General features: G+C 39.0%; 1 protein-coding gene across 1 annotated transcript in view; it reads right to left on the reverse strand.

Moving 5' to 3' along the window:
* Positions 1-9,681: 9,681 nt before the first annotated feature.
* fhl3a (four and a half LIM domains 3a) overlaps positions 9,682-21,455 on the reverse strand; it is a 28,267-nt gene continuing 16,493 nt past the window's right edge. The window contains exons 2-6 of the mRNA XM_031740686.2: positions 16,547-16,711; positions 15,398-15,572; positions 12,015-12,184; positions 11,672-11,858; positions 9,682-11,158 (exon numbers count right to left, since the gene is read on the reverse strand). Coding sequence (XP_031596546.1) covers positions 11,007-11,158; positions 11,672-11,858; positions 12,015-12,184; positions 15,398-15,572; positions 16,547-16,702 — 840 coding nt within the window. The 5' untranslated portion in view covers positions 16,703-16,711 and the 3' untranslated portion in view covers positions 9,682-11,006. The remainder of the gene's footprint in view (positions 11,159-11,671; positions 11,859-12,014; positions 12,185-15,397; positions 15,573-16,546; positions 16,712-21,455) is intronic.

Below are 21,455 nucleotides of genomic sequence, written 5' to 3' on the forward strand. Positions count from 1 at the left end.
ACTCAGTTAACCTCTCAATTACGTCAATGCTTTAATGCTATTAGCTCGTTAGGCGCTGTTGTTTGCTAAGATGTCTAAGACACAGACACGCACATACACACAATTAGAACTCATTAAAGATTAGTCAACTGAGAAGGAAAAGTCCATGTTTCAGCAATGGAATGAAAATAAATAAATATATAAATGAAAGTTATTTTGATCCCAGTTGCTGCCAGAAATTTTCAGTTTGAAAGTGGCTACCCTTATCTGCACCACAGGGACGGGGCATAAACACAGTAATTCAGTTAAATTAATCCAATCACACAATTAAGAAAATTAGATGGGTTCATAAAACTATTTTCTGCTATCACATATGGTATCAGCTTAATTACCCTCCCAGGGGGAGACAATTAAGTTTCCCAAGGAGTCACATGAGAAACTAAGATTGTTGTGGAAGCCTGCACCAATGAGCCAAACTCCCATCTGCTCATTATTTATATTTTATCTCTTTATAAGATCATTGCTGCTCCACATAGTCTAAAGGACCTGATCAAAAAGAGTTAACCTAATTTGTTTTATAAATTGACGGTAATATAAAAACGCAACAAATATTAGCCTGTAATGGGCATTTTATGAGTCAAAATTGAATAGGTCTGATAGGCCAAACTTGGTAGGATGGTGTGTCCTGGTACCTACACCTGCGCTCACAAAATTATTTGAAATCGGCCTTACTTTGAATGCTGCGCTGCTAGAGTAGTTGTCTCATACATGATTCCCAATATTATGATCTGGGGTGAATTCCCAGACAGCTCACTATCGAGGGCGAAGTTCTCCTCTGTTCCTTATGAGTGTTTTTGAAGTGGCTGTGCCTCGGCAGTTAGAGCAGATCATTTACTAATCAGAAGCTTAATGATTCAATCCCAATCAGACTCGGCTCCTCAAGTTTGCATGCCGAAGTATCCTTGGGCAAGATACTGAACCCTGAAATTGCCTGAGTAGTTCATGAGAGTGCGAATGTTAAGAAAGTACTTGGACATACAAGTGAAGCAAGTGTTTGTGTGAATGAAGCTTGTAGCATAAAGTGCTCTGAGTTTTAAAGCAGAGCAGAAAGGTGCTCTGTAAGAGACAGTCCATTTACCATTTTAACCACTGGATTGGGAATATTTCAGTATACAAGTTAAACTGTAAACTGTCATGATTTGTAACTCCATTTCATCCTGACAGTGCATCATCAAAGCTGCAAACATGCAGTTAAGTAGTCACGGAGGTATCCTTTACTACCAATGACAGAATAATTTCTCAGACATTTGGGGTTAACCCACGTCTGCTGAGGTTACATACTGAAGACGTGGCTGCGGTGGACCAGTGCACTTCGTCAAGTGGACACCAAACACTGAACTGAAAAATACTCAGGCCATTGGAGGCCAGGATGAAACCATAGAGATCTATGGCTCACGTTTTAAGTTCTGTTTTTGACAGCTGTGGCAGCATCTGTGATCTACTGTGGAAAATATTCATAAAGTCTGTTTTCTGTCAAAACTCATTCCTCTTTCTGATTATATGTAGTAATCACAAGACATATTGCATGTTATTGATTTGTTTAACATACACTGATGTCTTTAGTCTGCAATTCCTAGAGATTCAACAAGGTAATAGAAAGATTTCTCAGAGATTTTGGTCCATATTGACATGATAGCATCACGCAGTTGCTGCAGATTTTCTGGCTGCACATCCATGATGTCAGTTTTCCATTTCATCACATTCTGAAGTTGCTCTGATGGATTTAGATTTGGTAAATGTGGAGGCCATTTGAATACAGTGAAGTCATTGTCATGTTCAAGAAACCAATTTGAGATGATTTGAGCTTTTGGGCACGGCACCGTATACTCCTGGAGGCAGCCATCAGAAGGTACACAGTGGTCATACAACAATGGACATGGTCAGCAACAATACTTGGGCAGCCTGTGGTGTTTAAACAATGCTCACTTTGTACCAAAGGGGCTCAAAGTGTGCCAAGAAACCATTATAGCACCAGGATCCTTAGCCGTTGATACAAGGCAGGATGGATCCATGCTTTCATGTTGTTTTTGCTAGAGTCTGGCTCTATTGTCTGAATGTTGCAGAAATCGAGACTTGTCAGACCAGGTAATGTTTTTCTATGTGAACTGTATTCTCAGTTTGCTGTTTTTGATGACGCGAGCATGTGATCGGCTGATTAGATATTTGCGTTAACGAGCAGTTGAACACGTGTACATAATAAAGTGTGAGTGAGTGTGCATTACATATGTGGTGCACGTAGTGATCCTCACTCACATCCACAAACATCAGAAGCCCACTGTTGAATGCGGTGTGAAAGAAGAGAACCTTTCCTCCCCCAAAGGCTCTTTTTCAACTTTTGCTGTGTCACAGCTGATAAGTGGGCTTTAGACTCACACACTTCCTGTTCCCACTGTGTGGGAGCATTGATAAAAAGTTTACATGAAACTCTGGCAGATGGGGTTACAGATCCCTAATTTAAGGCATTTAAAAGGTCATGCAAGTTTCTTCTTTGAGTCATCTGTAGTTGCGAACTTGCCCTTACACATGTTTTTGCGGGAATATTTTACTCAATATTAGTTTTACTTAAGGTTTGAATTCTACTAGGACCCACTGTGGTGTAACCACCTGATATTAGTAGCCGTGTTATTTAAGCCTTTTTAAATTTAATCTGTATGAAGTATATGTTGGTGACATTTTTTACGTTCAACAGTATCACAGCAGGTTTTGAAGGAGTTCAATGAGTCCAATGAAGGAAATTTTGAAAAGTGCTCAAACTTCACAGACAGTCTGTTTCAATGCCACCAAACCTCTACAAGCAAAACCAAATCACACATTTTAGCAAACGAAAAACCTTTATCACTCACCACAGGTGTGCCTCCTAATATGCCATTAACAGGCGAGACAACCTTGATATAGTAATTGTTTCTCATAGGTGTGTCAGTTGTGGCTACACCTAAAATCGATACTGTGAATGAATTACTTGAAAATTAACAAATATTTAAAGTTTCATTGTGTAAGAACTGCAAAGCATATCAATTTTTTTTTTGTCTATGCCCATTTCTAAAAAATAGAACAGCTCTGTGGTTTCTTTTTTGCATACTGCTGCAGTGTGAAAAATAGTACTGTACAACTGACTCATGGTGTGGATGTCTAGACACTAAAAAAAACATGACCTGAAGTTGCTGCAACATCCGGCTTGTTAAAGTTTGCTCACGTTTTCTTTTCTTTTCTTTTTTTGTCATTGTGTCTGTCTTGATCTTTTGGCAAATGAAAAGCGGGAAGATGGTCATTTTGAGTATGTCATGCATTAAATCATGAATTTTATTGTTTTTTCTTTCTTCTGGATCATGACTCCTACAAAATACTCACGATATACAGTATGAACAATTGCATTTTAACTCTGTAATACTATCTGACAAATAAATAATTTTGTTTCACTTTTTATTCCCTTTCACTTTGTCTCCCATGCAAGACTGGAAAAGTGTATTTATAAGTAAAGCTCAGCATGATACTTTATGACTTTCTGAGAGTCTTACTGGTCCGACAAATTCTTCCAAAAAGAAGTTTATTTTGTAGGACAATCAATTTTAATCATTGTAGCTAACTATTGGCTTTTTTTGTGATAATTAAGATCAGCAAAGGTACCCATCAGTGGAGATTAATTTATAATCCATCCATCCATCCATCCAGAGGGGACAAACCACAAGAGAAAGATTTAATCTCTCTAGTGTATCCTGGGTCTGCCTGTGGGCCTCTTCCAGGGACATACAGCGGGAAAATAATTAAAGAACACATCACCAAAGTAAATATATTTCCAAAGGGGCTGTTGTCATGAAATTCACACCAGATGTCATCCAGTCATGGTAATAATCCAAAGAAATCAAGACATAGGTGTTTATAAATTAAATTATGTGTAATAATGAGACATGACAAAGGGAAAAGGTTTTGCACATCATTTCACCATAAATCAGCCACAACCAGGTGCTCCCCACAAGATTTCAGGCAAAAAGTGAAAAGAATTAGAAGAAGAGTTTGTCCAAGAGCCAAGCACCAATTTCTTGAGGGCTATAGAAAGATCTGGAATCACCTGGTACAATTATTCCAAAGAAAATAATGAGTAATGGCACTCAGCTGCCATGGCCTGCACGCATGAAAGCATGTTGAAGCATGTTAAAATTTTGCTGAACAATATTTAGACAAGCCTGTGAAATACTGGGAGAGTGTAGGTTGGTCAGCTCTTTGGATGCCATACATCATGTTTGGACATCAAAAACACTGCATCCATCCATCCATTCGCTTCCGCTTATCCTTTTCAGGGTCGCGGGGGGCGCTGGAGCCTATCCCAGCTGTCATAGGGCGAGAAGCGGGGTACACCCTGGACAGGTCGCCAGTCTGTCGCAGGGCCAACACACAGGGACAGACAACCATTCGCACTCACATTCACTCGCACATTCACACCTAGTGGCAATTTGGATTATCCAATTAACCTATCCCCACAAGCTGCATGTCTTTGGACGGTGGGGGGAAGCCGGAGTACCCGGAGAAATAACACTGCATATCACCCCAAAACACGATATCAACAGTGAGGTTTGTAGATGGGAACATCATGGTGTGAAGCTATTTTTCAGCATACGGGACTAGCACACTTCACATAACTGAAGGAAGGATGAATGGAAAAATGTACTGAGACATTCTTGATAAAAATCTGCTGCCATCTACCAGGATGATGAAGATGAAATGAGGGTGGACGTTTCAGCAAGACAATAATCCCAAACACACATCCAATGAAAGTCCAGTTTAGAGAGAGAAAATAAAGCTGCTAGAATGGCCCAGCCAATCACCCGACCCGAATCCAACTGAAAATCAGTGGAAAGAACTAAAGCTCGAAGTTCATTGAAGGGTCCCACAGAAACGTCAGGTTTTGAAGACTGTTTGTGTGGAAGAATGGGCCAAAATCACAACTGAGTAACCCTTGTGACTAGTTTCTCCATAGAGGAAAAATCTTGAAGCTGTCATCACCAACAAAGGCATTTTGCAAGATGTATGAAATACATTTCAGTAAGCTTTTTCAGTACTTTTCCCTGTGTTATTTCTCATTATTACACATAACTTAATTTATGGACATCTATGGTTTGATTTCTTGTAAAGTATGAATTGAATGGGTTGTTATCGACATGTGGTGAAAATTCCATGTCAATAGCACCTTTAGAAATATATTTACTTAGAAAAATTGGTGACGTGTTCAATACTTATTTTACCCACTGTGTGTCCCACTGGGAAGAGGCCCATAGGCAAACCCAGGAGATAGATTATATCTCTCACTTGCGGTTTGTCCCATGGATGCATGGATGGATGCAACCAGGAGGCATTTAAGTCAGAAACAACCCCTAGTTATCCAGCCCAAACCACCTCAACTGGCCCCTTTCAATGTGGAATAGTAGTGGCTCTACTCTGAGATGCTGGTGAATGACTGAACTTCTCACCCTGTCTGTAAGTGAGATCCCAGCCACCCTTTGGAAGAAATTTCTGCTGCTTGCATCCGCAGTGTGATTCTTTTGGTCACTGCCTAGAGCTGAAGACCAAAGTTGAGAGTGAGGACATAAATCGACCAGTAAATGGACAGCTTCGCTTTAACGCTTAGCTCGCTTTACCACAGTGGACTGGTACATTACTGCAGAAGTAGCACCAATCTGTCTGTCAATCTCCCGCTCCCCTTTCCTCTCACTTGTGAACAATACATAGAGATATCTGAACTCCCCCACTTGGGGCAACAACTCATCCCTGAAACCGAGCAGGCGCTCCACCCTTTTGCAGCTAATCTCATTTCCATTGCTTCACATGTGGCTGCAAACATCCCCAGAGTGAGCTGGAGGTCTCCGACTGATAAAGCAAACAAAACCACATCATCTGCAAAAAGCAGAGAAGAGATCCTGCAGCCACAAAAGTTCTCATGATAAAAGTTATGAACAGAATCAGTGGCAGGCTTTGTGTAGTCCAACACCCTCCTGGAATGGACCTCACCTGGCTCTGACTGCCAGCAATATGGACCAAGCTCTCACTGTGGTTGAACAGGGACTGACTGGCCCATAGCAACTGGTCAAGTACCCCATACACCAGTAGCACGTGTAACAGAATTCCCCAAGGGATGTGGTTGATCTGTCTTGTGTGAAACTTGTATGAAAAGCATACAAGAGTGAAAACAGATATAAGATCCCTTGAAAAATTATATAAATGAAACTTGTATGTTTTGGACACTTACTAAAACAATATATGAAAGTAATGAGAAAGTGTCCACTTTCATGAGTAAATCATATAAGCCTTATATGATTCACTATATGAAGTAGGCCACATCTTATGCAAGTCTTTTATAAGTTTTTACTATTTCTTTTCCATATGGGATGTGTTGACTGGTTGGGCAAACTCCCATGCAATCTCAAATATCCTTGAGAGGTAAAAAAGATGGTTTAGTGTTCCACGGTGAAGACAAAAACAATTTCTCCTCATGAATTGGAGATTCGACCAGCAGGTGGACTCTCTTCTCCAGTACCCTGGCACAGACCTTAGGAGTCCCAAAAGCTAACCAAGGCTGGTAGCACTCTTCCAACTTGGTGACTCTCCTCACCTCCAGTGTCCACCATCCGATTTGAGAATTACTGCCATGAGAAGCACCAATTACCTTCCAATGACAGATCTGTACAGCTACTCTGGCAAGGGAGGTATGGGACATGGGGCATTCAGACTCAGTGTCCCCAGCGTCCCTCAGGATGTGTGTTGAAGTTCTGCCAAAGGTGGGAATTTAAGATCCTGCAGAACAGGGCCTCTGCTAGATATTCAAAGTGAACCCTCCCTATACATTTAGGTACTCCAGCCCTGTCTAACATCCATCCTCATCACCTGATCCAACTCACCACAATTGCCCCTTTTTATATTCATGTGTCCAACACCTACAGCTGTTGGTCTTATGAATCACTCTTTATCTGGTTTCCTCTTTGAATTTCTATCTTATTATAATGTAGAAGTTTGTGTGGCCCAGTGATCCCAGGAGCTATGTTACTGGGGGCATTTGCTCCTGGTAGGATCATCCAAGGCAAACTGGTCTTGGGTGAGGGACCAGGGTCCACAGGTGCAGGACTGCTCAGATTTAATATGGTTATAAAGCTGTATAGATGGTGTACAGGAAGCTGCCAATTCTAATCAGATGAAATAAAAACTTCCAAGCAAGTGAAGAAAAAAGAAAACAACTTTCAAAGACAGGAAAGCAAACCATAACATCTTAATATTTTTCACTATTACTCAGTTAACCCTATCAAATTCTTTGCTGTTTAAAGTATCATTTTCTATTATACTTATACACATTTACCAGACTAAGAAAGGCTGTTCATGGTAACCTCAGCTTTGAAAGAGGCTAACCCAGTCTGCTCTGTAGGAAGAGAGCACATACACACTGACTCAGTCAAATGAATTAAATCATGTAATCATGAAAATGTGACATGAATTCATTAAACTAGTTTTTACTATCACATAAGGCATCAGTCTAATTACACTTCGCCCAGCCACTGGAGTTTGATGATCAAAGAAATCAGATTAGTTTAGGTTTCACAGAAAACTTTGTGTCATTATAAATTGATCATAATGTAATACTCTAAAGTCAGTTTAATTTAATCCAAACATTTAAACATTAAAGCCTTTGAGAGTTACACAAATCGTATTTGGTTTTTAAGGCAGGATGTCCATGTATCCTCAGGAGACCATGAGTCCTCATATGGGAAATTACATTTGGGCTTTTCTGCTTTGTTCTGCTCATTAAAGTTTTTTAAACTTTGGTTCAATTATATATTTATTGTGTTATGCTGTAAAATAAACTCACTGTTCCCATGAAGACATGCTTTCTGTTCAGAGATGGTGTTCAGTTTTTTTGTTTTTTGTTTTGTATCAGGCTCAACCAACACCAAATAGCTAGGGGAATTTAAGAAAATGCATCTTAAACAAGTGCCTGAGCTTTAAAAGGGGTTAAAAACAGTAATTTAAAAATTTTGATAGTCCTATTTAACTTTTTCATTCACTTTCTGTAAACCTGTTCTTAGCCCATATGATTCTACCAGTCTCTCTCCTTTTACTGGTGTTTTATAGGCCATACAAGAAGCCTTTACATGCAACCTTCAGCAGAACTTGTTAATGCTATGCTGGACTTTTTAAACACTGTCTGTTTTAATGCCTTGATAATAGATGAAGTGTTTGTTTAGCATTCAGCATTTATAGTCATGTTTTCTAATTCCTACCGTAAAATCAAGTTTCTGCACTGGGAACTTGAATGTTATTTTCGTCTTTAAGCATGAAGCGCTAAAATAGATAACTGTTTATATTACATATGACCTTAAATCCACAAATCCTGTAACATGGCATCTCTCTGTAATCACTGTTGCCTGTTTGTATAGTTTCTGCATTCAAGTCAAACTGTTTATTTAAGGGTTGATGTTTTACTGAAATACGTTTAACAGCAAAATAGTGATTATAATCATTTTTATGTGACTGATCACGTAGGAACCCAAATGATGCTGCTGTCTACACACTTCTAGGCAAACAAGGACATGCCTTCTTTGAGCTGTCCTGATTTTCAGGAACTTCTTTGTGCGGTAAACTTCATTTTGAATGACAGTAGCCACAAACACGTCTGGCAGAGTCAAAGAGAAAAAACATTCTGTTGCTGAAAACCAGAAAGAGAATGACCCCCAGTAAAGGGCAGTTCTAGTCAGATTTTCATATGAATAAGCACATTTTTCTTCTCTTGCAAGCAATAACTGTGAATGATTAACCTGCTTGTTGGGATCGTGTGCCATATGATACAGCTAACTGTCTGCATCTGACCCTTCCTGTTAGCCATCACCTCCCCGCTAGCCTCCTTCTTCTAATAAATTCAAAGGGGGCTGTGAGTGGAGCTGACCCCCCTAGTGAAAGTGCCATAGAGCAACTCCAGATGTGAACATCTTCCCTCTCTTTCTCTCCTCCTCTCTGTCTCCCACACTCTCCCACTTCCACCACCAGTGCACCCGCCCTCCCCCATGCAGCTACGAGTTTTCCATTTCCTTTTTTGGTGAAAAAATCTGGAACAGAGGCAGGGAGGAGGACATTTCGCCAACGCCGACAGGAGAGTGTATCTGGAGGTCTGTGTATTTGTGCTTCATCAAGGCAATGAAACAGTCGACTCAGCATAAACACTGGTGCATGTATATCCATTCAGGGACATACACACAAATTTGCGCTCGTGCTCCATTTTTCACACGCACATGCGAGCACACACACATTCACACACCTACACACACACACACACACACACACACACACACACACACACACACACACACACGTACACACAAATATCTTAAAAATATCAGAAAATTAAAGGCATACACTTTTCACTCTTTTATTACCTACGCCTGGTTTGTCTCTACCATTTTCTCGCACTCACACTTTCATGCTCAGCTACTCTTTCCCCTGACTTTACGCACACATACACAGAGATATTTTTTTCCTAGAAAGACATTTGCCAAAGTGGAGGGTTTTCTGGTTTACAGAGTAAACACAAGTTCACAGAAATCTTCATACATAATGACCACAAAGATGCACAGAATATAAAGATAGAAAATATAAAAACTGCTAAGAAACTTCAAAGTCAGTGTGAATTTATTTAATAAGTCTTCAAAATAAAACTAACCATTCAGCCATATCAATTTTCATCTGAGTTACAGGTATGTTCATAGTTTTAATCCTGATGGCCTATTCTCCATCTTAATGTATGTATATTTGCCAACTCTGACTCACCAGCATCAAAGCTGAAATAATGAAATTATTAAGGTATTTTTTAATAGAATTTTCACATAAAGTGTATCATACAAACTTACAATGAAAAAAACAAACAATAACAGCTTCAACAGAAACAAAATAATTAGTGTGGCCAATCACGGCAGGCGGTGCGTATTCCTGCCACACACAACAGTAATGTTGATGTTTCAGCTTCTTTTGGGTATTAATGCTGGCTCTTTGTAGAATGATTATATATATATATATATATATATAAAGAATTATTAAAACAACTAAAAAAGGAAATAAGATAAAATGTTATGTAAAAAGTGTCATTGCAAAGCTCAATATAAGCAGATACATGACAAAAAATGCTCTGTATTTCTTGTGCCTTGTCTTTGTAACAGCCAGTAACAGTTACAGGGAGGCAAAGTGAATGTTTTTATGTGCACGTACATATCTTACCCAAAGTGCAAATAATTTGGAGTGAATAATAAGAACTGACTACAATAATAAACATATGTTCAGCTTTTCATGTTCTTCTCATTCGTATTTTTCCATTTACAAAAAAATGTCTAATTCTTTAAAATGTCCCACCTCTTTCTGGATCATTATATACAGTAAATTGTTAAGATGAACAAAGAAAGACATACAATAGAGAAAGGCTACTGACATGTGAGGAAAGGAAACATTCAAAATGCATAAAACTGCAGTTATAAGAGCATTAAAACAGTAACTCCATGACACTTTTAAAATATAGACTGCAAGTTTCATCTACTATACTGTATCAGTGTTTGGTGTCTTTTCTTCAGAGTATGATTTCTACCTGAAGTTACATTTTATTGATGGAAAAAAAATGTTTTACATAGTTACAAGCAGTTTGCATTTATAATAATAAGGCACTCCATGAACAAAATCTATTTTTTAAAATTTTTTAAAACTTTTTTTTGGAAATCTTTGTGATGGTTCATGCAAACAATGCAGCATCAAAACAGGATTTTGGACACCAGCTTTTAGATTAAAATCTGACATAGACGGGACATCAAGTAACTGATGTCTTATGAAAAGAAATTGACCTGAAGCAGTATGTGTTAGCCTGTGTTTCCTGTCTTGGTAATTACTCAGGGTTCTTGAAAAGCCATAATAAAGAGTAAGCTGAGGGAAAGTTGGGTTTTTAGGAAATGAATGCTCTATAGGCTGGTGTGGCAGTCACGACATAAGATTCTGTCACCATCAGGGAAAAACCCAGCACCAACAAGCGAAACAGAGCACTGCGAGCAGGTGAAACACGGCTGATGCCACTGACGATCTTCAAATGAGATGTACTTTCCTCCTCCAAAGCCTGAAGAGCAAGGAAAAACAAATTGACTGCTGAAAGTTGATACTTGAAAATAAAATAGCCATTTTTGACACCAAATTATCCTGACATTTTTTGACTATAACAGGGGTGTCAAACATAAGGCCCGGTGGACAGTGTCGGCCAGGCAAAGACTCCAACATGGCCCAGGGTTAGGAAGACTTTCAGAAATGTTAACAACGAGTGGATACATTTTGAATTTTTTACTGTGTTTTCATAAGTTTCACCACTAGACCAATGGTCATTTATACTACAGCAGGGTAGTTAGGAAATAGATTAAATACAAATTACATGGCAGAAAAGTTCATGTTTTTCACTATTTCAGGTCTTCAATGCATTCAACACTTTTCTTTGCCATAAATTCTCTGTATCTACCCTCTGTGGTCCAAGCAGTCTTCCATACCATACTGAAATTCAATGTATGTAGTGTATAAAGGTAGCACTACAAGTATGTTCACAAATCAAGACAGTGATGTATACACAGTGATGTATTCTTGCCTGTGATGGGTTTGCTGCAGGCCTCACACTTCTTGGCGTACAGGTTTCCAAAGCACTTGAGGCAGTAAGGGCTGTCATCCCGGGAGGTGAAGTGCTGACCTGCCAGCTGGGTCTTACAGCTGGTGCACACAAAACACTCCTTATGCCACGGCTCATCACGATAGGTCACTCCACCTTTGGTCAGAGTCTTAAAAAAGATCAAAGGTCATGTGGAAATCTGTCACACTACTGCAGAGATTTAATCCAACTAATTTTTAACTCAGTTTTTGAAGTGTGGCAGTTTACCAGTTTCTAAAACTTTAAAAATAATAAGTCTTTACAACAATGTGGCAGCTTTGCTGACCTTTTTACAGCGTGTGCAACGTGGAGCGAACTTGTCCTCGTAGCAGGGCACACAGTAGTGCTCATCCTTGTCAGGAATGAAGGACTTTGAGCCAATCGGCTGTGAACAGCTGTGACAGATGAAACAGCCCTCATGCCAAGTAGAACCTGCATACTCGAGTTTTCTTGTGCCTACAGTAACAGAAGAATGGAAACAAGAGACAGAAAAAGAATGATGGAAAGAATGATTATAAAAGCGCTAACTTTGCATCATTTACACGTCTTTATAGGATAGTTACAATCATTTTGGTATTTTCTGTGGTTATATTAAAATAGGAAATAAAACAGTTGAATTGCATGAAGACATATAAATCCATTTTGTTTCACTAAGATTTATTTTACATCATAATACCACAGGCCCCATACTTCTCTCCTACAACTGGAAACTGGTGGCAGGCCTTAAAAGAAAAGGGATAATGCCATTTTCCCCTCTGTGTCCTCAACCAATCCATCTTGTATTCCACAGCTGTTGAGTTTTTTATTATACTGGTTGGTTTATTCTACAGTGACGTAGTGGTTTGTGTTGGGCTGACATCTTGCATTACTGCTTTTGGCAAATTGCTAACGTTTCACCGCCTTAGTCTATATGCTGTTGTGATCTCTAATCAAAAACACTGAAATCCCCAGCAAAATCTTTCCAGATTAGAAACTGACATTAATAATTGTGGCTCAAGAAGGATAATGTTAACTGTTTGCGTATTTGACAAATACAATAAAAGTGAACATGCTAAAATAGAATTCTGTTCTTTTTCCTTTTTTTTTTTAGAAGAGAAAGCATTTCAAAAGAATTGCGATAAGCTTTAGAAACTTTATAAACAGGCAGTAAGTTTATGACAAAGCACGAAATCCCTGCACAGAAAGCAGAATTTCTAAAGCATGCTTTCTGCATGTAGTCTAAAGTCAGTATTCTTTAAATGGTCTCTTGACTCTACGGGCCCTCTTGACCTTACACCACAAAACTACTGTGTACTCTGCTTATTACAGTACACGCTTACAGTACACTTCCATAAATGGATTTCCCATATATGTAAGATGCAATCAAAAACTTCCACTACAGCACAGGGATGAAAGGATTTCAGTTTGGATAATGTTTCATTCAAGGTCGTGTCCTTGAGCCATACACTGCTACGTTTTGATCACTCGCTTGAAGTTCTGTTTTGACTAGTCGCAGGTGTAGATTTGTGATGCACACTGGATTTCCTCCAGCCTGTCAAAACAGCGACCCTTCAACTTCAAGTTGGAAGTAACTAAAGTGGTGAGTAGGGTGAGAGGTGAGTGAAGATTGTGCCCTTGTAGGACAATTGTGTGTGCTGTAGTTCATTTGCACATAACGCCCTTGCTCAGACACCTCAAAGGACTGGCATGGCTGTGCAGAGCCTTCGCACGGTTTTGCAGACTGTCACCTATATGCCGTAACTGATTACTGTCACCAGGTGGCAGAGTCAAAAATGTGTGGAAGAACCAGTCTGTGGGCTGTTCTTGTGATGCTGTTGATCCTGCAGCCAGCCATGGAGAAGACTGATGTTATAACATGCAAAGAGTTAAAGTGAAACCAAGCGTTCAAAACAAAACAACTGCAGCCAGTGTCTGGGCTTTTTCACGCTACTGTTTTGATCTTTGGTATTATTTTGTTCTTTTCTCATGCTTCTGTCTCCCCTTTGCGGTGAATGCTCCCTTTCCTGCCCAGCCCCACTTTTCAACCAATCAGCATTCGATCTACACATAGCATCATCTTTGCTGAGCCATGCACTGTTGTCTTTTTGAGGACTGCACATCAGCGCATCTCTGTAGAGATAACCGAATACTCACGCAAATGAGCACAAAGACAGTACCATGAATCCCACTTTAAGACAGTAGAACTGGGCACTCACAGTCTGATCCTATGGGAAAATTTCCCAGTGTGTCTGACCTGATGCACTGCTCTTCAGGCTTGGAAACTGCAAGCTCTTCTACTGGAAATACTATTTGGTGTCTGAGTTTATAGCCAGAGACCAAAAACTCAAAATTATATCAGTTAGCTTAGGTAAAATTTAAATCACTTAAACTTTTTGGGGTTTTTTTTTAGGTGAAGCAGAACATATCTTGTATGTTTTGTCTGTTTGAAAAATAGAAAAGAACTTATGCAAGACTTTGCAGTTTCAGTCCCCACAACAACAGAAACGCTAAATGATTTTCAGAAGTGAAGAAGAGGACCATTGTCTGCGACTGCACAAGAACATCTGGTTGATGATCTTTGGCAACGGAATAATTTCAGTACTTTTATCAGAACAATCTTGATAACCAAAACAGTTTCTGTGGAATCTTTATACAAATTCAGTGTAAACTGTGCTTTTCTTCTCAAGTCGCTAGCACTAAGGCTATCATTCAGCTATTACACAATGATAAGTATGCTTCTGTTTTTTACGGGTGTTTATGTTATTTGATGACAAATGATGGTAACTGGACGCACAAAAATGAAACAGGATGAAGTAAGTGTCCCTGTAAATTTGTCTTACATAATACTGAATAAAAAAGAGGAGTAATTGGGGGAAGCCAAAGTCTTCCTTGAATTATTTGTAGATTATGAGGGCTGAGAAAGATAGTACTGGGGACTGGAATTTGCAGATTTCTCTACTGATATGATCAGTTTACTTCCAGTCTGTCAGCCATTGGGATCTAGTTTAAACATGTCAATTCAAGCAGACCTTTCAAGCCTTGTCTTTGCCTCATCTCATCCTTTTTTCTAAATCCATCCTGTTTGCCTTTTTCTATAATTTTGACTTTACACTTTTCATTTGACCCTGTTTTCTGGAGTTTACCATCTTACAGTTCTTTTAAACTGATGTGCCTATATTTTAACTTTTCAATTTGTATATACACTGAAAAAAGAACCAACTTAATTGAATTATTTCAATTGGTAACACCTAATTTAATTAAGTTCTTTGAAATGAAGTTAATACATTAGATAAATCAGTTGTGTTATCTAATGTATTAACTTCATTTCAAAGAACTTAATTAAATTAGGTGTTACCAATTGAAATAATTCAATTAAGTTGGTTCACCTATTTTCTTTTTACAGTGTACATGAAAATAAAAGGAGGGACAAGGAGGAGGAGCTTAGTAAGGTATCATATTTTATGACAATGTTTTTCTATTTTGTTGAATTTCATCTTATGCCTCGGCTCAGGTTTCAAAATGCCCCACAACTTTACTTTTCTAACTGCCACTGGAAGAATACTTCATACATACACAAAAAAGAAAAACTGTAAACTGTTACAAACGAAATTTAGAGCAGAAAAAAGACTATCATGCACATTTCATCTTCAAAGTCCCTCTGCACAGAAACATTGCAGCATCCACACGTACCTGGCATGACAATCTTGTCACAGGCTACACACTTGGAGGAGAATTCATTACAGTAGCAGTCATTGCAGAGCAGTGCATCATCCTGGCTAGTGAAGGGTTCATCTGCCAGAGAGCGATCGCAGCGGAAGCAACGGAAGCAGTGCTCATGGTAATGCCGGTCTTCATAAAAGAGTTCCTGGCAGCAGAGCAAAAAAAAGGCAAGGACACTGAAAGTCATTTCATACACTTACAAATGTGTCCAAGAAGTGAAGTGACATTTCCAGGCATATAAACTAAGGGGATAACAAAAATACTAAAAAATAATTTGTGTTTATAGCATGAGCATTGAGGAGTTTAGTCCTGGGCTGGGTCAAATGTCTGTATATGCAGCGACAAGTATGTTGCACATGTGCATGCCTGTGACTGGTTAGGCATGTGGAGTGAATTAATTGTATACAGGGCTTTAAGCCAGGAAAATGCTGGCTTTATTTTTTATTTACCCCTCTTAAGGGTGAGGATAACTGATTGGAATATTTTAGCTAAGTAAACTATCAAGCGCTGTGTCATATCTCCACTTATTTGACTCCATTATGGACCATATTGGCTTTAGCTGATCCACTTCATATTAGTGTTTTCCACTGAGGGAGGATTAAATTTTAACTTGATTGTGGGGAAGAAACAGACATTGCCTCATGCTGCATTTTTACTATCTCAAAATTAGTTAGTTGGCATTTATGGACTTCTGTGGAAATTACCTGCATAATTGCTTGTTAAATTAGCCTCTACAATGTCTTGCTACGCAAAATATATAGATCACGCCTCATTTACCATGAATTATGCATCATTAACATGACATAACTTCTGTTTTAGCTATTCAAAGCCATGTCTAAACACTGTAAAAATGGCATAAAGCTCATTGGAGTAGTTCTTTTGTGTGATTTATCTTTGTTTAAACAGTTAATACAAAGTCCACACTGTGGAAAGAGGTAGATCATCATTAGCAATTTATTACATAAAGAACTCCTATATATACAATCATGTTTTTATCTTTTTATAACAACTATAGAATCCTTTTCAACTGCAAATCTAAAAAAAATATTCCACTTGTTACTCTTGTTGTCGAGCACATAGCTGATTACATGTTGGGTCACGTTGAAATGGATGCCTTACCCTTGCGTCATGGCCAATCAGTTCTTTGCACTCGTCACATGTGTTCGAGAACAAGCTGTCATAGCAGGGAATGCAGTAGGGGCTGTCATCAGACTGGATGTACTTGCGGCCATACAGCGATTCTTTGCAATTGTCACAGTCAAATCGGTCAGTCATCGTAATTTCCTAAAATAGAGAAAAGATGCATTCAGTTCATCAATGATTCCAAAATAAAATGCTAAAAAGCAAAAGTGAGAACAAACAATAAAAGCACGAGAGAAGAGAACAATGAACAGTGGACGAAAGGGAGGGAGTGTGCTCAAGAATGATTCAATCACCTTTTCCATCACAGCAGCCGAACATCAGTGTAGACTTTCACTGCCAATATTTATGCTGTAAATACTTCAGCTTGTACCAGCAATGGAGCTGAGCTCAAACAAAACACACAGCGCAAGTGGGAGCAAGTGGAAAGAGACGCAGGGAAAGGAGTGAGGGAGCGAGCTAGAGGCAGTTCAAAATGCCTATTAACTTTTTATTGCTTGTGATGAAAGTGTAGTAGGTGCAGAGGGAAGGGGGCAAAAGAGGGAGCTGTCACTTGCTGTCTTTGAGTAAAACACCTTACCATTTCTACGAAGCGCAAACTAACGAGTAAAACGCCAAACCGAACAACCTCAGCTGCGATTATGACAGAAAGACGTAGTATATCTGCGCACATCACATGAAATCCACACATCACTTATGTCTGTAAATATTTATGATGCAAGGATTTATTTTTGTGTATAGCATGGACCACCAACAGATACAGAAATCTGGTGAAGCGTTTGAAAGTGTGTTTGTGTGGGTATGTCTGAACACGACTGCTCAGCAAGTGGCTTCCTTGCAGGATAAGATGCAGCTACAGTGTGTGCCTTATAGATAATAGGCGGTAAACTGTCTAAGAACATGGTTTCCGTTGTACGAAAGCACCCTTGATCATGACTGAGTGAACAACAAAGTGACAGAACAACATTGTGTGAGCATTATGGTAACAGTATCAGGTTGCCAAAACATTACAACATGGCTGGAGAAAAGCCCAGTGATAAGTTATACAGCCCTCTGGCAGGCTCTAGTGCTGGCTATTCATTCCCACCACCCAGTAACAACAATCATCGTTGATAAGACAATCAATCAAACTTTAAACTGGTCCATTGCTGCCTGTCTTACACCCACACCCTTAGAAAAACACCCACGGGTGCATGCACACAAGCATATTACACACAAATCCCAAAGGAGGCATGTAAATACACATACTGACATTTTTTGTACCAAAGGGGAAAAAAAGAACAAAGCCAAGTCACACAGGATCCACCATCAAAGAAAGAATTAGTCTCAGCCTCTCAAGTTTCAACCGTCTCTGCCGCTTTGGCCATGTGTATGAACGGGCGCACATCACTACACTGCCATGTCACTCTAATTTAATGACTGAATGTCTTAAATTCTGGGGCTTATGGGAAAAGATCCGAATAAGCAGCTGTGGTTCTGTCGTGTACATCAAGACGCTGAACTTGCAAATATGTGTTTTAACACTACATTTATGTACATTTGACACACCATCCATCTAAGAAATTGCTGCCATTCGCCCACATAACCACAACGCCAGGATTATATCAGCAAAGTAAAGAGCTCAAAAGCAGAACTGCGACCTTAATATTATCTGCACGTCACGTTAACATACCTGGCACTGCTTTCCAGGTAAAGGTACGGGATGAGGCATGACTCACAAAGCCAGGAAGTCAGTGCTATGATGTTTGATATCAGATTAAATTTCCACAGCAAATCACACACGTATTTATTGCATACATAATCTGTCCATTATGATAAAAAAGTATATAGAAGTTGTTAAAGTAGAGAAGTGAGAATGTTTACACTTATTCCTTAAAGAGTACTAAACAGTCTCCCTTATTTTTTAGGTTTGTCTAGTTTCCCTGTCTAAAAACTAGGTTAGGGTTAAGTATCCAAAGAACTCAGTGGAGCACAGATGAACATTAGAAGTAATTGCAAAATTTTCCAGAACCAAGTACAAATATATTGCACGTAATACTTCAAGAATCAGAACAAAGGCTGTTTTTTTTTACTCCCAGGACTTGTAGTGTTACAGTGAAGTGATTTACTTCAAATACCAATCCAAAGCCCAAAATGAAGTTCTAACAGCACAGACTCTCACAGAGAGGGGCATGACGTCAGTGTACTGACCCTGCAGTGATGGCTTAAGACGTGACTGCATGCAGAAATTGTTGGCCACTAATCAAAAGAGAAGAGAAGAGAAGAGAAGAGAAGAGAAGAGAAGAGAAGAGAAGAGAAGAGAAGAGAAGAGAAGAGAAGAGAAGAGAAGAGAAGAGAAGAGAAGAGAAGAGAAGAGAAGAGAAGATGGTGAGACGGCCGCAGTGAACTCTACTCCCAAAGTCAGTTCTCACAGGGAGAGGGCTGTGTATCTACTACTGTATATACTAGCCTTCTGGCAGAGTTCCATTGCCTTTGTGTACAGTACCAAGTGACTAAAAGCCCCACTCTGGGTTAATGATGTTCAAAAATACCAGAAGTGTGACTGAATTCATTCCCCTGGGAAAAGTGTGGGCTTTTCAGGAAAATCGTCACTGAATCGACATAGGGCCAAAAATATTGCCAAAAGTTCAAATATAGTGCTTCTTCAAAAAGAGACTTTACACAGACAAAGATGCATTCCATTCTCTTGATTTTCAAAGCAACATTCGTTTCAGCAGCGGGGTCGGTGAAATTGATTCTGCACGAATGTCACAGTCATATTTAGAATAAACTTCTAGGAGTTAAGTTTAAAAATTGTATTGTTTGAGAGCTGACAGTCAACTGTCATCTTTAAACTGTCTCAAAAACATTTGAGACAAAAGGGTCTTGAATGTTTTGTACACCTCTTTGCCCTTAGTTTCTAGTACCATTACAAACCAAACTCTCAGTTTCACCAAAAAATGTAAATCTAATATATTTCTGAAAAATTAATTGTAAATTCTTACTATCCCAAGGATGAATTTACAATAATTGCTCCAACCACATGCCAAAACACTCAGTAACATCCCATGCAACTATAGAATTATAGTTGTGTTTAAACTTGCTACAAACAGACCTTCAGACTTGTTTTCGTATATCAGTTTATAAGATAGCAGAACAATGCCAAGGCCACATTCTCATTACAGCCATCCATGATTGGCATCAGGAGGTCAAGTTCAGGGTCAGTTGTGAGACACCACAAAGCAACCAGACCAACCAGAGCATGCAGACTGTATCCTGTTGCTGAGCAACATAGTCATGGTTGGTCACTGAAGAGCTAGCAAACACCCTGTCCAGTCCCACAGGCAGGCCTGTTAATCCCCAGCCCAAACTTTGCATACGCTCTGGTTAATTCCAAATGAACAGTCGCACAGCCTGCTGGGAACAAATGTGCCAAATCTGTCCCTTGTCCTCTGCAGCTTATCTGGAGAACATGTTTGTAAAATATCTCCTGACATCATGCTACACCAACTGGGGAAAGAAATCATCTAGACCATAGAAAGCAGATGGCTGTGTATGAGCTGTAATAAACAGTCCTACAGTTAAATAAAGCCCATTTGAATTACATATTTATATATGTAAATATATATACATATACTCCACATTAACAGAGAAACTATTGAATCATTTTTCAGCAACAAGAATGAGAAAAACACATTTTATGACTATTTTACTAAACAGTTAATGGGGAAATGTCACATATCAAACATTAATAAAAGTGCCAGTGCGGAAGCAGTGCGACTGGTTGGACCAAGATAAGACAGCATGACAACTGGAAATAGCATCACGGCTGTGACACAGCAGTGACACCTTGGGAGCAGATTTTAAAATTGTTCTGTTTAATTCTAAGGTGGAAATTACACAAAAGTTGTGGTTACATTGTAATATGAGGCGTGCATGCAATAAAGTAGTTAAGAAGAAGCCATTTAAGCATAAGAGCAACTGCTGTTTGTTATTATAGGTCTGTGTTTATACGTCCTTTGTGACATGTGTGCTTTTAAATCCAAGTGGATACTTAAAACGTGTGGATTTTACTGTGGAGGGTAAAGCCTGATTTACTTTGAAAAAGTAGTAGCAACAAAAGCCACTCAATCACTTTAACTGACTGAATCTTTCGGGAGTAAAAAGACTCACAAACTAGATGAAGGAGTGTGTTTTGTGCGGGTCACCTTCAAGTAGTACACGACAGCTTCCGTCTATAAAGGTTCCAGAGATAGTGATGAAGTGGAAATGAAATGAAGCCCAAAAACAGATAATGAGCAAAGAATGTGAGATAAAAAGCAAAATGCATGTTGTCTTACAAAAGTCTTACAAAAAATTAGAGAAAAAGTGAAACAGCTGCATTTGGATAAACACATATGATCACATTGTGTCCTGTCTGCTGCCTGGACATCTTCCAAAGACAGTAAGCCTTTTCTGGCTTTGAGATAGGAGAAATTTCAGTATATCATTTTAGAGCCTTGTTGAGCATATCAAAAATAAAGCACATTAGCAAGAAAAACACTTGCAAAAACAATTGTGTCTCCATCCAGTGGCTATATAAAAAGAGCCTGATGGAGATGAGTTGATTCATTCCAGTTCCTCATAACCAAGGAAGAATTTCATTATGGTGACTAATGCAGTCAAAGCATGAATTGCACAATGAAGATTTCTTTTAATGGTTCAGAGCTTAGGTTTATGACACAATGTCACAAGAACTGCGTTCATGTTTTCTTTTCAAGTGACTCGCAACTAGACCTTCTGGGAAAATGTTTCAAATCCACAAGTCACTCAACAAACTAAATCCCATCAGTATGGCTGTTTTTGTGAGGATCATTGAAAGTGGTCAGAAATATTTAGGTCGTAATAAAACAAAAACAGAGTTGGACAT

Source organism: Oreochromis aureus, linkage group 11, assembly GCF_013358895.1.
Source record: "Oreochromis aureus strain Israel breed Guangdong linkage group 11, ZZ_aureus, whole genome shotgun sequence".
Classification (NCBI taxonomy): Eukaryota; Metazoa; Chordata; class Actinopteri; order Cichliformes; family Cichlidae; genus Oreochromis; species Oreochromis aureus.